This window comes from Myxocyprinus asiaticus, chromosome 43 (assembly GCF_019703515.2).
Source record: "Myxocyprinus asiaticus isolate MX2 ecotype Aquarium Trade chromosome 43, UBuf_Myxa_2, whole genome shotgun sequence".
NCBI classification, from domain to species: Eukaryota; Metazoa; Chordata; class Actinopteri; order Cypriniformes; family Catostomidae; genus Myxocyprinus; species Myxocyprinus asiaticus.
Genome location: NC_059386.1, coordinates 28,078,572 through 28,096,132, shown reverse-complemented (window position 1 = coordinate 28,096,132; position 17,561 = coordinate 28,078,572). Strand labels below are relative to the sequence as shown.

Here is a 17,561-nt window from a genome sequence, read left to right as displayed (position 1 = left end):
TTCATGGCTTGGTTTGTGCTCTGACATGCACTGTTAACTGTGGGACCTTATATAGACAGGTGTGTGCCTTTCCAAATCATGTCCAATCAACTGAATTTACCACAGGTGGGCTCCAATCAAGTTGTAGAAACACCTCAAGGATGATCAGTGGAAACAGGATGCACCTGAGCTCAATTTTGAGTGTCATGGCAAAGGCTGTGAATACTTATGTACATGTGATTTTTTTAGTTTTTTATTTTTAATACATTTTCAAAGATTTCAAAGAAACTTCTTTCATGTTGTCATTATGGGGTATTGTTTGTAGAATTTTGAGGAAAATAATGAATTTAATCCATTTTGGAATAAGGCTGTAACATAACAAAATGTGAAAAAAGTGAAGCGCTGTGAATACTTTCCGGATGCACTGTATATATATATATATATATATATATATATATATATATATATATATATATATATATACATACAGTACTGTGCAAAAGTTTTAGGCACTTAAGATGTTTCACAAAAATATTTGTCTTAAGATGGTTGTTTATATCTTCAGCTTTAGTGTGTCAATAGGAAATTTAAACTCCTAAATTTAAATTTCCAAACATTCCTTTTACAAATAGAATAGAATAGAATAGAAGAACAGGGAGCCCTGCAACAGATGGAATGGTCCCCACAGAGCCCCCCAGTGAACATCGAGACAGTCTGGGATTACATGAGACAGAATTTCAGACAGCCTAAATAGATAGAAGAACTGTGGCAAATTCTCCAAGAATCTTGGAACATCCTATCTGCTAGCTACCAAGAAAAACTGTGTCTAGGTACCTTGGAGAATTGGTGCGGTTTTGAAGGCAAAAGTGTTCATACCAAATATTGATTTAGCTTTTTTTTATGTTTACTGGGCTTAGTATGACATTAACTGATAAATGAAAACTATTTATAACATTATTTTCGAAGACATCCTCACTATGCAACCTTTTATCACAAGTGCCTAAAACGTTTGCACTGTACTGTGTGTATATATATATATATATATATATATATATATATATATATATATATATATATATATATATAAATTAAATCATAATTTTACTCTACATCAGCTATAAACTTATAAACACTTTTGCTGGAAAATGATGGCAAAACAATTATTTGGTTTTTTGTTTTCTAACTGATGCTTTCAAGATTGTCACTGTCACAGTTTTGTCAAAACCTCATCTATGTCAGCCAGCAAGATAACATTAAATTGGTAAGATTGTTGGAAGTTAAGAATGTAAGCACTGGCCTGTATGTAAGTTCCATCAAGTGACCTAAAACTCTCAAACACACGTCCCGCCCTTTGGGCCGGCCTCATTGTTGCCCTGTCAATGGATATATTGATGGATGGATAAACAGACAGATATCTTAAGGAGAAAGGGATAATTAAATCAGACAAGTGACTTTAAGATGTTTGGCTGATTGCTTTGCCTGACGTATCTCTATTCTAATGCAATCTGCTGAACTCTGTGAAAATGCGCTGGTGACTGAACTAATAGAGGGTTAGTGGACAGCCAATCATACATAAGACAGCTGTGAAAGGGGTGACTGTTCAGAATGATGCCCTTTTCAATCTCTCTCTCTCTCTACCTGTCTTTTTTCCAGCTCAGTGCAATATGAACTTCACAGAAGCCGAGGGTTATATAGAGATTCCCCCGGATATCTCATTTGATTCCAACGTGCATTGCACCTGTCTGGTTACTGTATATCTGGGTTATGGAGTTGAGATTCAGGTCAGTACTTTTTCATCTAATGCTTTTATTATATGCAGATTAAGAGAACCATCTCTCTCTCACACATATTTGTCTCTCAAGGGCAACGGTGTCATTCACACTTAACCACTGTAAGTTTTAAAAAACAGTTTTAGTATGACCTTAAAGGGATAGTTCACCCAAAAATGAAAATTCTTTCATCATTTACTCACCCTCATGCCATTCCTGATGTCTGTGACTTTCTTTTTTCTGCTGAACACAAATGAAGATTTTTAGAAGAATATCTCAACTCTGTTGGTCCTCACAATGCAAGTGAATGGGTACCAACATATTGAAGCTCCAAAAATCACATAAATGCAGCATAAAAGTAATCCATATGACTCCAGTGGTTAAATCCATGTCAATCAGATCAATATTTAAGTCCTTTTTTACTATCAATCTCCACTTTCACTTTCAAATTCTTCTTCTTTTGTTTTTGGCGATTCACATTTTTAGCTCATATTGCCACCTGTTGGTCAGGGAGGAGAATTTATATTTTAAAAGGACTTAAATATTGATCTCTTTACACCCACACCTATTACATAGCTTCTGAAGACATGGATTTAACCACTGGAGTCATATTGATTACTTTTATGCTGCCTTTACGTGCTTTTGGAGCTTCAAATATCTGGTCACCATTCACTTGCATTGTATGAACCTACAGAGCTGAGATATTTTTTCTAAAAATCTTCATTTGTGTTCTGCAGAAAAAAGAAAGCAATTCACATCTGGGATGGCATGAGGGTAAGTAAATTATGACATAATTTTCATTTTTTAGCCACCTTTAAATACATAAACATAAAAAAAAAACTAAAACTAAAGGTGTTTTTGTGGCTCTTTCTTGGAAGAATAAATTTGATAGAAAAAGGATTTACAAAATGTCTGACATCATTACTCAAGCCAAGAAAGGACAAACCCTTCATTCTGGGCAAATGAAGCACTACAGAGCAGACTTTTATGCAATTAGGTGGAACTTGTTATCGTTCCTGTCAGATGTCCAACTCTGCAATTTCTCACACCTCTAATTTTGAATTGATCAGTTGAGAGAAAAGCATATTTAAAAACTGATTTTGAGGAGACCGAGCATTGCACGTAAAAGTTTTAGAGACAGGCAGACAGATGCTGCCTCCTCCCTCTGAGACATTAATCGAGGCCTCCAGTCTATGAAGTTTTAGAAATGTTTCCATATGTAGTTCCAAACGGATAATTACGTTCACATATCAGTGTACCATGTGACTGATGCTCAGCTGCCGCATCAAAGAAAACAAAATTCTCTCTTAAAAATGCTACAGAAGATGAAATGTTTTTGTTTTCTCTGTTGGATGGGAAGAGGGAGGCTTTTCGTGTCTCTTATACAAACTCACACTGGTGTCCTGCTGTAGCTTTCGTTCTGCAGGGTTCTGTGCTAAATCATACATGTGATGCTCACTTGACATTTTGAACATTTTAAATGCGATGTTTTCCTCTAAATATATGGTCTTTCTGCCTGAAGTTAAAGATTTTTAACATTGAGATTTTTTTAATCTAAGGCAAATTAATTCAGTTTAGTTATGCATGATGATGGGGGCATGGGTAGCTCAGTGGTAAAAGACGCTGGCTACCACCCCTGGAGTTTGAAACCCAGGGCGTACTGAGTGACTCCAGCCAGGTGTCCTAAGCAACCAAATTGGCCCGGTTGCTAGGTAGGGTAGAGTCAGATGGGGTAACCTCCTCATTGTCGCTATAATGTGGTTCGTTCTCGGTGGGGTGCGTGGTGAGTTGAGCGTGAATGCCGCGGTGGCAATGCGCTCAACAAGCCACGTGATAAGATTCATGATTTCAAGCTCGATTACACTTCCTATAGCGCCATCTAGCACACTGAGAATGCGTCAAGAACTAGGAAGTTTAATCGAATTTGAAATCATGATCGTGCCTAGAGACTGCAATGGCAAGTAGTTATATTTTGGTCTGTTCTCACCCAAAACCAAATGGATCGCTTCAGAAGATATGGATTAAACCACTGGAGTCATATGGATTACCTTTATGCGGACTCTATCTCCTTTTTGGAGCTTCAAAGGCCTGATCGCCATTCACTTCTGTTGTATGGGCCTACATAGCAGAGATCTAAAAATATTTTTTTGTGCTCTGCAGAAGAAAGAAAATCATACACATCTTAGATGGCATGAGGGTGAGTGAATGATGAGAAACTAAGTTTTTTTGGGAAAAATGGGTTTATGTTAGTTAGAGGATAGGATATTATAGTGAACATTAAAAATGTAATGCACTGAATTGATCATAAGATCTGTCTTTCGCCTTTGGACTTACTGTACAAACTTAGTTCTAAAGTTTTAATATTCTGTATGTATTTCTGCTGTTCCTCCAAAACTGTCCTGAAATGACTATTTCTTTCCAGGCATTTGTAATTTTCCAAGTAGCCAATTTAAAGCAAGCGATTTAGAAATGTGCTCGCTCTTGAGGGGGGAGCTAAGGGTGCTTTAGCCACATGTTTGTTTGAATATGGATGTTGTTCTCTGTAGCAGGGTTTTCGAATTGTGTTTGACTATATGACGGCTCTCATTTTCTGAGTTCCATGCAAACATACAAGCCTGTATCTGCAGCTGTCGTAGTGCTATAGCAGAAGACAGAATGATACAGCCTCATAAACATGGATGCTGTAGCCAAGTGGTTAAAGAACTGGGCTGGTACAGGAGGGTTGTTGGTTATTCTTACATTATCTCAATTGGTCCCAGTCCTGAATATATGGTTATTTCCTTGCTGTAAATGCTTGTTTTCTATGATATGTTGACATTTGCTTCTTTTTCTATATTTCCAACATGACAGACAAGTTCAAAAGGCCACTACAAGTTTCTACAAGTACCATGACTGCAATGCTTTACAGTTGTTTGTGGAAAAAACCTTGACATTTATAGTCTGTTGTCACCTCTATATGAAAAGCCTCTTTTGATGTGTTTTGTGATTTATCTCATGTAGTCATCCATCCATCAACCATTATCTTTGAGACCAAGGTTGTGGGTGATTCATGGGCCGCTGCTGAAAATAGTTTTTGGTGCTTAATGAATCACATTCTCCCAGAACCCATCAGGATCTAATTCAGGATCTGAGAGTTTAAATTCAGTCTTAGTTTAGTTTTGTGTACTGAGAAAATCAGTATTAGTAAATTTGTTTTAGTTCAGCTGTAATTAGAGGCAGTATGTATTCACATTGCTTTCTCTCCAGGGTCCAGCTATCTGTCTGCAAGACCCTTATTAACTTTCTACAGACCTGTCTATTTGAGTCCACACAGGCCCTCTGAAAGGCCATGAAGAGGAAGAGAGGATTTAATACTTTCTAATTAATATTCTCAACACAGTTTCACTTTAATTGCTTGTCGACATGTTGACCATGACAGAGGTTCATGCTCTTTCATATATGCTCCCTTTTAGACTCTAACCTGTTCAGGGGTCCGGTAATGTTAACTTCATCTTAACATCTGATGGAGACTTTACAACTGTTTAGTCCCAGTGTAGGGAAATGAAGGCTTGATGCAAAAGGGCAGCGGGCAGCCTGAAGAAAATGTCCTTTTTAAATATAGAGCTTCAAAGTTGAGGGTCACCCCATGAACCCCCTCAGAGGCAGTGAACTATCCAAAAAGTACCAAAAAGTTAATTAGTACTGCCATAGTTGTATGGACATAGTACTATTGTAATGTTTTTTGGACGTACACTATAGTTATACCATGGTGTTCTTTCAAAGTACCTTGGAGTACCAAGTAAATACCATGGTACGTAATACCATGGTATCCATATATTAATGTACTATGGTATTATCATTCAGTACCATCGCTGTACCATGATACTGCCATTTATCACTCTTGACTATTTATTTTATTTACCTTGTTGAGTATATGTTCTTTTGAATTAATCATTTCAAAATATTTTTGAATCACTCAAAATTGCTTGCAATTTCAACTGCAGTTCATGAATTTCAGATGAATTTGTTTAATTTGGGAATCGGATTTTCTGATTCATGAACCAGAGCGATTTGTTTGCAAATCAGATATCCATATTGTCAGCATTATCCAGCATCTAAGACCAGTTTTCCTGATTGAATCTGTGTGCTTGTTTGGTTGAACTTTGAGTCTACAAGCTCTATTATGTCTACTTTCCAGCACAAGTAAATGATGATGGAGGAAATTAGCCAATATTCATATGAATGATCTTCAGGACCTGAGGACAGAAAAGAGACTCACTTGATCCTGAGTAAAATTTCAGGGTCACGGCACCAGATCTGAAATGAGTTTTTCAGTGGAGGTCTCAGCTAGAGAGATTGCTGTCAACTGATATTAATTTCTCCTTGGCTCAGATAGGTGTCATAAAAAGAAGAGAGACATAAAGCAGGAGACTGTCAGGAACAGTTATTGCTCTCGGCATGTCAGAAAGACAGAGACATCGCAAGAGAAAAGCAAAGGCATTGGAAATAAACAGCAAAATCTTTCATGCATGTATTCGAATATATGCTAATTTGAATCAGGTCGTCAGCTCCGTCCTCATCTGCCAAATGACAACATTTCAGAAGTGCAAATGTGCATATACAAAAAAAGTGAAGACACTCTGGAAATCACCCTGAGAGAGAAAAATTATGTACTGGCAAATTAAGATTTATCACACACATACACACACACAACCATTTTATTACCCTAAAAGGGTTTATTATGTGATAATAACCATCTGACTATAAATCAAATTATATGGCTACTTACCAAATAAATTAATGAATGACCATGAAATATTGATTTCAGAGTATTATGTGAGAATATAGAGACTGCAGAGTGATACGAGAGACATGACACTAGCAAAGCTATGCAAAAAAAAAATCTGTTGCTAACAGTGAATTATGCATTTTAGCAGTTGTTATACAAGAATATTTGACCATAGAATGCTGCAATTGACTAATCAAAATCAACAATTCCAGAGAGCTGTGTAATATTAACATTCACACACAGACACACACACACACAAGCTTGTTTTTATATCATTGTGGGGACTCTCCATAGACTTCCATACATTTTATGGATTTTATTCAGATCTAACGATAATTTCTATCCCCTAACCCTAACCCTACCCCTAAACCTAACCCTCACAGAAACCTTTTTGCATTTTACATTTTCAAAAAGACATCGTTTAGTATGTTTAATAAGCCATTTCCCTCGTGGGGACCACTGGCTGGGCCCCACAGGGTAGGTGATCTCAGGTTTTACTATCTCTGTGGGGACATTTGGTCCCCACAATGTAGTATAAACATGTACACACACACACACACACACACACCATAATTTACTGTACATGCGTTCTACAAATTTTCAGCATTCTAACCTGGAGCTCTTTATCTGTTTGTCTGCACACAGAGGGCAATGACAGATACAGCATTTGAAGTAAATGTTAAAAAGAAGTAATGTGTCTCTCCCTCAGTGGAAATTCATGCTCTTGTGTGTTATTGTGCTGGACCACATCCACTGCACTCAGGTTCTGCAGTGATAATGAATTGGAAATTGAAGGCCATGAATGTTATATGGAGATAACCACATTAACAGATGATGTTGAGTCTGGGCTATGGGCTGCCCATCTCTTCTGCTTTTGTTTTCTCTAATATGTCTGACATTAGCCTCCAGAAACTAATCAGGCCCAAACCGGGTGTGTGACAGTGGGTTTGTTCGTTCTTTAAAAAACTGTGAAGCTTGGGGACCATTTTAACACAGTGAAAAAAGTATTTCAGCATGTCACTTATGACAAAATAAACCACAGTTGTTTCTCATTAACTTTTTCTTTCTTATTAATCACCATCCTGGTGCTGAGCCTGTGTGTGTGTGTGTGTGTGTGTGTGTGTGTGTGTGTGTGTGTGTGTTAGGTTCATGTGAATTTTGATTATATTTTTGTGTGGAAATAAAAGTATGAATAATAGCTGATATTTCAGTTATTCAGCACACTAAATCAAAAGACAGATAATAAGTTCTGATCTGAGAAGGCAGAAATGCATGATTTCTTCAAATGTTTAGGGTTTATTTATGCTATAAAGCTCATTTATTATTTTTACTAGTCTTTGTCCTTTCTTTGAGAAATTCATCCTTGTTTGAAACATAAATATTATGCAAAATATTATGCTCAAATTGTAGACTTGGACAAGCTATACAACAGACACTATCTATTTTATGAATGTATTAATTTTATTATTGATTGTTTTTAATGTATTGATAATTTTCAAGTGTTTAAATAGTTTTTTTTTTTAGTTTTTTAAATCATGTTAAAAAAAAAAATTATGTTCTGTCATGCAACTAGAAACCTATTTTAACATTGTAACTCTTGGTTTGCACTCAGCGCAACACTTATGTGTGTATATATTGTAACGTCTTTTCACTAACTGTGCTCTTCTGCTGCAGGTGCTGAATGTGAGTTCGGAGGATGGAATAAAGGCAGTCTTGGAGGATCTGGGTGGACCTTTGCCCTCGGTCCTGGCCAACAGCTCTGTGTTATCTAGAGGCCTGGTGCTGCGGAGCTCCAGTAACCAGATCTCTGTGCGGTTCAGCATGGAACGGGCCAATCGGACTGCTTCTTTACTCCTGCGGTACAGAGGTACCATCTCACCATTCTAAAACCTTCACCATTTACTAACAGGAGCATTTAATTAGCATTTAATAATTTAGTATGTTATTTATTACAGATTTAGTTGTCATATTTAAAAAACAAACAAAAAAATTGAAGTACAGATTTGTTTATGGCAAAAGCTATTTACACTAAGTGTTAAAATCATCTTCTTTGCATTTAAGTGCAAATAAAGTTAGATGCAATTTGAACCCCTAATTAAATATTAACATACAGTATTGGGGCATTACTGCAGCATGTTTATTGTGTTTAGTCCCACAGACACCCTACACCAACCCCTATCCCTAAACCTAACCTTCCCTTACAAAAGTTAACCATGGTTTTACTACAATAACCATAGTATCGCCCTGGCATTTTGTAGTAAAATCATTGTAACCACAAAATTAAACATGGTTGCTACAGTATATTAACACCATATTACTGTAGTAATTAGGGATGTGCATGAATAGTCGAATACTCGAGTATTCGTTCTGCAGTAATTATTTGGAAAGTAAAAATACAACTTGAATTTCGCAAAAGTTTGCTTTGCTGGCCATACACACAGTGAAAGCTGAACACCTAAACTAAAACTCACAGTTATAACTGAATGCACTGTGTGCACTGTGGACACAAGTTGATCACATTTGATGAGAGCGAATGGTGTCGTCTGCCTCCAGGTGCAGCGAAGTTTGAAATTACTTTGATCAAAATGATCACCATGTTGTGTGCATGCTTTGTCTGGTGAAACTGATCATAATAGCACCACCACAATAAGAAATCATATCAAGTTCAAACACCGGACCATCAATATTGGCCAGTCACTCCGGAAATGAGGGTGCTCCATCTGACTTCCATCCCCTTAAAATAATCTGCCTACCAGTCATAATACTGGTCAGAACCCAATTTTTTATGTGTTTATCCCCAAAATTTATGACCGCCCCATTGCCCAAAATACAGAGTCTGGGGCAAAATGAAATTTGAGTGCCCAAAACGTCACATATAAAACTCTGAATCTTCAACCAAAATTCTTGGATCTTAACACACCCCCAAAGAACATGGGTTGTGTCTCCATCTTCTGATTGGCATCGCCAGCAGGTGGGTATGTCTTTAAGGCCAAGCCTTTACAATCTAGAGGGAGTCCAACAGAATCTATGTAAAATCTTGAATTGCATAAGGCAAACCCTTGCATCTCTAGAAGCAGACTTGATGTTTTTTAGAATCCTAGCCCACACTCCCTCCTCCAATACCAAGTTTAAATCTTTCTCCAATAATCTCTTGATAGAAGTTAAAGCTCCAACCCCCAGACCCTGAATTAGTAGGAAGTAATACACTGATGCCTCATGACCTTTTCCAAAAGGAGCAATCACCTCTCCCAGAGTATCTGCCGCTTTAGCGGGGTGTGTGCTACTCCCAAAAACAATACAGAGCAGGTGATGCAGCTGTAAATACCTATAGAACTGAGATCTGGGAATTCCAAAATGTTGAACCAAATTTTCTAAAGATCTCAACACTCCACTCTCATATAGGTCACCGAGTGTAGTAACCCCCCTCACAATCCACTCTGACCAGCAGAAAGGGGACTTATTAATACATAATTTAGGGTTCAGCCATATGCTTGAGGCAACATTCAAATAAATGTTCGAATTACACACTCTGGACACTTTTGTCCATACCGAGTTCAAATGCGAGATAACGGGGTGTAACATAACTTCTCCGATTAGTTTGATAGAAAGGCTTTGCAATGGCGAAATAGGGGCAAGAACTTCCTGTTCAATACAAAACCAGGGAGGGGCTCTCTCAGGTGGAAGCATCCAATGAGCCAAATGCCTGAGACCGAATGCATAATAATAAAACAAAATCTTGGGTAGGCCTAGCCCACCTTTGTCAATCGGCATATGTAACTTATTAAAATGTAATCTAGGACGCTTACCATTCCAAATGAAGGACTTCGCTATGCTATCAAATTGCTTGAAATAACAGAGGGGGACATCTACAGGGAGAGATTGTCGCAGGTATTAAAATTTTGGAATACAGTTCATATTAATAACATTAACCTTCCCAATCATAGATAAATGTAATGAAGCCCACCTGCCCACATCGCTCGAAAACCTTTTTATGAAGGGGTCAAAATTAACTCTAAATAAATCAGACAAATTTGCTTGGAATAAAATGCCCAAATACTTAATGTCCTGTTTGGGCCACTGGAAGTTGCCCGGCTGGAAAGCTGTTACTGGGCAGTACCCTATCAGAGCCAAAGCTTCAGATATAGACCAACTGACTCTGTATCATGAGAACTTAGAAAAATAATTAATAATTCTGTGGAGGTAAGGCATAGATCTAATGGGGTCAGAGACAAATAATAAAATATAATCTGCGTAAAGCAAAAGCTTATGCACCATACCTTCCACCACCACCCCTGGAAAATCATCTTCCCTTCTTATTGCAGCTTCTAATGTTTCCAGGGCAAGACAGAACAATAATGCGGAAAAGAGGGCAACCCTGCCGAGTTCCCCTATCCAGAGTATAATAATCTGAAATTAATCCATTTGTTTGTACCTCCGCTACCGGGTGTCTATAAAGTAACTTAATCCATCCAATAAAAGTATTCCCGAACCTGTATATTTCCAAAATCTTAAAAATATTTTTTTTCTACCATATCAAACGCATTTTCGATGTCAAGTGAGATGGCAGCGACCTGAGTCTGATCATTCGCCACTGACTACATGATATTGATGAAATGCCTAATGTTATCAGAAGACCTGATCTATATGTATAAGAGATGTCAATATGTATAAGAGATAACTTTACTTAATCAGTTAGCCAGAATTTTTGACAATATTTTTACATCTAGCTGGATCAGGGAAATTGGACGGTAACTCTTACACTCACTTGGATCTTTGTCCTTTTTAAGAATCAGACTGATCCGGGCTTGTGTCATGGTTGGCAGAAGCTTTCCATTCTTTAATGATTCTGTGTAAACTTCTAACAAAAGTGGAGCCATTTCTGTAGCATAAGATCTAAGAAATTCAGCGGCAAAGCCATCTGGCCCCGGAGGCAAGGCCTTAATTACCTCGCCAAGCTCCTCCAAGGTTAACTCAGAATCAAGAGAATTTATTTGCTCACTCGTCAATTTAGGGAGCTCTAATGGTTCCACAAAGTTTCTAATGTCTTCATCAGTAGATGAAGATGCGGAACTATAGAGATCAAGATAGAATTCTTTAAAAGCATTATTAATATCAATGGCTGTGGTAAATATTTCACCACCAGCAGATTTTACTGAGGGAATGGTAGAAAAAGACTCCCTCTGCTTTATATATCTAGCCAAAAGCTTCCCTGCTTTGTCCCCTGACTCAAAATATGACTGTTTTGCCCTGAATAACCAAAACTCCACCTTCCTTGACAAAATAGTATTATATCTGTATTTCAATCAGGTCAATTCTCTGAGGCCATCAGAAGATATTCTGCACTTCAGCTCTGCCTCAGCACTTTTAATATTCCCTTCCAACTCCACGAGTTCCCGTGCTTTGGGTTTTTTTATGAATGAGGCATACCTTATGATCTGACCTCTAAGAATCTCCTTAAGTGCCTCCCAAACCTGCCCACAGAGGATACTGAGGACCAGTTGGTCTCCATAGAGACCATTATTTCAGCCTTTAGCATTTGTTGGAATTCAAGATTTTGCAAAAGGAATACATTAAAGCACCAACTATATGATTTCTTTTTCTCCATATGTGGCAACACCTCTAAACTCACCAAGGCGTGATCTGAGACTAAAAATTTTCCAATTGAGCAATCAACAACAGATGAAATGAGGGACTTAGATATATAAAAAAAAAATCTATTCCAGAATAAATCTTATGAACTGATGAAAAAATTTATAGTCCCTACCAGATGGGTTCAAAAGTCTCCAAATATCTGTAAGACCAAGATTTTTACACATCCTGTGAAGCGTCAGTGTTGCTCTAGGGGGCTTACACACTTTTGCTTCATTATGATCAAAGACTGAGTCCATCAATAAATTAAAGTCTCCCTCCCAATATTATATCATGAAGGGTGCCAACGGCTTGCAACATCCATTCAAGATCTATAAAAAAGCCCTGATCATCAGCGTTAGGTGCATAAATATTAGCCAAAATCAACCATTGCCCCTGAATTTCTGCTAAAACAATAATGACTCTTCCTAATTTATCTTTAATCTGTTTGAGACATTTTAATTGTAGATGTTTACTTATCAATGTAATGACTCCCCTGCTCTTACTTGAGCCAGCACTAAAGAAAACATGTCCACCCCATATCTTCCCAAATTTTTCAGCTTCCTGTGGGGAAAGATGCGTTTCTTGAAGAAACACTACATCACATTTCTAAGGTCTAAGAAAATAAATAACCTTCCTTCTTTTTATGGGGTACCCGAACCCATTCACATTCCACGTGGAGAGAGACAGTCCTCTCATTTTAACATTTGACATTTTGACATATTAGAAAAATTTGATTGTGTGTCAAAAATAAAATTATAAAGACATTCCACATTGGTGCAACGGTCAACCCCCGAACTTTCCCCAGAACAAAAAAAAAACAACAGAAAAACGTGCGCATTAACCCCGCGAATGACAGCACCAACCTGCGTCCATCTCTCTAAACTCAAACAGTCCATGTACGCCTACGAGAGCCCCCTTGACAACTTTGCCGTTGGATTGCTCAAGTCCGGTGTTTCTATACAAAAATTTGTAAAACAGAATTACACAACAGAAGATAATCTATAAAACAAACTCTAGCCAATAATAATAATAAAATAAGTGGAATAAACACAAAAAAACATGTAGATTCATCCACTTAACTCTCGAAGGTGTGTTCCTCCACAAAACAAGCTCCAGCCGCTAGCAGAACCAGCACAAAAAAAAAAAAAACAGGCTGTTCTGTTCTTCGGGCAGTCAAACTCACTCCAATGTCCTGCAAGAAATATTCCACAAAACCAATTCCAGCCAACAGAAGGCATAAGCACCCAAAACGAGCAGATTCATCCACAAGCTGTCCCGAAGAAATGATACTACATAAAACTACTCCAGCCGCTAGGTGGAACCAGCACAAAAGGAAACGAAAAAGGAGCCCAGTTTCCTCAGACAGTCAAGTGTATGTTCAGTGAGTCAGGTCCACTAGGCGGCAACATGAAAATCACCAAATGGCTTACTCATTCCATTGACTTTATGTAGGACAATGCTTGCTGTGGGCATGTAAATTCTCTACGGCCATACTTAGTATCTATTCTCAGTTTGGCCGGAAACATCAGAGCAAACGCAACCTTCCGTTGATGTAAGAGTTTCTTGCATTCCCTGAATCGTTCACGTTTCTCTCTTGTCGAATTCGCAAAGTCTGGGAACAAGAATATTCTGTGGTCCTTCCTAGAAAGCCTTCCTTTACTCCTCGCCTCGCGTAACACGAGATCTTTATCGGATGATCTCAGAAATTTGGCCAGAATTGATCGGGGCCTGTCTCCCTCCGCAGGTCTCCGAGCCGGGACTCTGTGAGCTCACTCACTTTCCAGCTTATGGCCTGTTATGTCAAGCAGACTCGGAAAGAGCCCATCCAGAAATCCCACAATATTCTGACCCTCTGCTCGCTCAGGAATTCCAACAATTTGGATGTTGTTCCACCAACTACGATTTTCCATATCCTCCAACTTTTCCCAGACATGCTCCAAGTCTGCTTTGGTCGCTAGCGGATTAGCAGCTAATACCCTCTTCGATAACTCCAGATAATCAATCCATTTCTCGACATCCCCCACTCTTGTAACCATCTCAGTGAATTTCTTCTCCATGGCAGTGATCGATCGACGAATTTTAGCAAGATCCTCCAAGTCAGCAACGACCTTCGTCAGCATTGCCGACACATTCAGCAATTCACGTCAAATCTCTTTCATCTCTCCGGCCAAAATGACTCCCTGGTCCGACGCCTCCGGTGGGGCGTCAGCTTGAACATGTAAGTGTCTTTTAATGTCTCCAGAGCCCAAGGATTTTGAATTGTTTGACATGTTGTCTTCCTAGAACAGTTATGGATCAGGGTGTATCAAATCTCACCGGTTTATATCATTAAAAGTATCAAAACTAGCAAAGTGCGCAGAGCTCGCCATTCAAACGTACGAACCTCGCATGGTGTCACGTGACTTCACACACACAGTGCATTTACAGAAAGGCACAACTATATTCTCTGAGAAATTATCCCCCCTCTACTTCTCTTTCTTTGTTTCTCTCATGGTTCTTGTAATTACTATGTCATTGCAGAAGGAACGGTGGTCTATTAGAAGTATTATTTTATCTTAGTACTGGTATTCTGAGCTCTATTCAGTACCTGATGATACACTTGGACACACTGATTAAAAGTGCAATGTGTAATTTCTGCACTTTAAGAGTCACCAAACAGAATCATAAAGCAACGACTTGATTTCATACAGGTTTCCCAACACATTCCGCCTTCTGGCGTTGTTCATTTAAACAGGTAGTCCTGCTCAAAACAAGTTGTGATATCGGGTGCTTAAAGGGATAGTTCCCCTAAAAATGAAATTTCTCTCATCATTTACTCACCTTCATGCCATCCCAGATGTGTATGACTTTCTTTTTCTGTGTAACACAAAAGAAGATTTTTAGAAGAATATCTCAGCTCTTTTGGTGCAAGTGAATGGTGGCCAGAAATCTGAAGGTCCAAAAAGCAGAAAAAGCAGCATAAATGTAATCCATAAGACTCCAGTGGTTAAATCCATAACTTCAAAAGCTATATGATAAGTGTGGGTGAGAAACTAATCAATATTTAAGTATGAGGGTATTTTTGGAGTGAAACAACTGAGCGCCTGTGACAGTGGAATTTGTAGTTGTAGAGATTAGCCACACATGTGTATCAGTAAATCTGAAGTCACAGAGAAAATGTTTTTGTAGATTATTTTTTTCTCTCCCACAAACACAACACAACAGTTACACCTTCTCAAATTCTTCATTGCAGGTGCACAAATCCTATTCTATGAATCACAAATTAAGAAACTCATACGCTCACATTTTTGCTACAGTTGCTGCAGTGAATATGGTGCAAAACACATTTACACACCCGCATCAAAAAATGTGAAGTCACGGACAAATTTTGCTCATCCGCAAATCAGTATGTGAATTCATCCAATGAGAGTTGCACACTTGTAGAATATTTTCTCACAAATAACTTTTTTTTCTAGCACAAACACAAGTACATAACTACAACTGCTTGAATCTGCTGCTACGAGTCTCAAACACTGTTTTTCGCTTGCAAATGACAAGTTTTGCTCGCTCTCCCTTTTGCACCACATATCTATGTAAAATATGAAGCAAAAGTGAATTGTGCATCTGTAGAGGCAGCATTGGGCACTGTTCAGAGATCAGAGAATTTTGGCCAATCAGAAGAGCTAGTTTGGGCGCCTATCCGTTGGCGGAACTTGGCGACCGAACAAGTAGGAAAAAAATAACTTCCATGAGCATCTTCCCGAGTTGGCAGTAGCAAATACCAATAATGGTATGTTTTTTCTTTCTTTTTCTGAAATCACTCACCATTATTGTAACGTTGATGCTGCTGGCAATGACAAAGACAATGACGATGAAATGAAAAACCCAAGTGCAATTTATTAATAAACGTGAAAACCAAAAAACCCTAACTACAAGCGTGAAACATAAACATGAACTTGACTTGACTTAAATCTTGGCTTGACATAAACATGGCTTGACATGAATGTGAACTAACATTACATCAACAATACCTGACAAACAATAATGGAAAACATGAGGGCTTAAATACTTAGACATGGGAGAACATAAACCAATGAACAAACAGAACTCTAAACAAGATAATCAAACAATGAACCAATGAAAACAAGACACATGAACATGGAGGGAAGACAGTACATCATATGACTAGGGACACATGACATGAAGAAGGAACAAAACTTTTCAAAATAAAAGACATGAAAAACATGAATCAACAAAATACACAAGACATAACCCTAACCCCCCCCCCCCCCACTAAGGGGCGGCTCCCGACGCACCAAGACATGAACAAACACATAAAACATGAATCAACATAAAGTTCTGTAGGGAGCTGTGGGGGGTGGTCTAGAAGCTTGGCTATGAATGGCATGGCATGGGGTGTGGCCTGGTGAGACAGGGCATGGGGCATGGGGCATGGGACTAGGGCAGAGTCAGTGGAAGGTGGGGCTGAGAGAGACTTGAGGGGCAGAGCCATGGAAGGCGGAGCCATGAGAGACTTGAAGGGTGACACCAAGGAACTTGGTACCCAGAGAGTAGCCAAAGACTCGAAGGGCCAGGGTGGAGCCAATGGCAGGGAGGTCAAAGGCGGCGCTGGAGGCTAGGAGGAGCAAGGCAGAGCTGGGGGATCAGAAGACTGAGGTGGAGCCGGTGGGGCTGAGGACCAAGGCGGAGCTGTAGGGATGGAGGTCCCCAGTGGAGCTGACGGATCGGAGGGACGAGGCGCAGCCAGAGGATCAGAGACCCAAGGCAGAGCCAGATGACCGACAGACCAAGGAGGAGCCGGAGGGATGAGGGACCCCGGCAAAGCCGACAGGCTGAAGGACCACAGTGGACCCGAGGGAACGCATAGCCGAGGCGATGTTGAGGGACCGACAGGCCAAGGTGGAGTCCAGGGCTCAGAAGGTCCAGGTGGAGTCGGATGGTTGAAGGTTCCTCTTGCCTGCTCAGGAGAACTAAGGGAGGGTACAAGGGTGGGAACCATCTCCAGGTCTAATAGCTCAGATGTTGGGACGAGGCATGGAGCAGGCTCAGGTGTGGCTGTGACGTGGCATGGAGCAGGCTCAGGGCTGGCTGTGATGTGGCATGGAACAGGCTCAGGCATGGCTGTGACGTGGCATGGAACAGGCTCAGGCATGGCTGTGACGTGGCATGGAGCAGGCTGAGGCGTTGCTGTGACGTGGCATGGAGCAGGCTGAGGCGTTGCTGTGACGTGGCATAGAGCAGGCTGAGGCGTTGCTTTGACGTGGCATGGAGCAGGCTTAGGCGTCGCTGTGACGTGGCATGGAGCAGGCTGAGGCGTTGCTGTGACGTGGCATGGAGCAGGATGGTACATTGCTGTGACGTGGCATGGAGCAGGATGGGGCGTTGCTGTGACGTGGCATGGAGCAGGCTGAGGA

At 39.6% G+C, this 17,561-nt stretch overlaps 1 protein-coding gene across 3 annotated transcripts in view; it reads left to right on the top strand.

The window, feature by feature from the left end:
* LOC127433943 (seizure protein 6-like) overlaps positions 1 to 17,561 on the top strand; it is a 66,628-nt gene that overhangs the window by 29,346 nt on the left and 19,721 nt on the right. For all 3 annotated transcript variants that reach the window (XM_051686330.1, XM_051686331.1, XM_051686329.1), the window contains exons 3-4: positions 1,633 to 1,760; positions 8,191 to 8,383. In XM_051686330.1, coding sequence (XP_051542290.1) covers positions 1,633 to 1,760; positions 8,191 to 8,383 — 321 coding nt within the window. The remainder of the gene's footprint in view (positions 1 to 1,632; positions 1,761 to 8,190; positions 8,384 to 17,561) is intronic.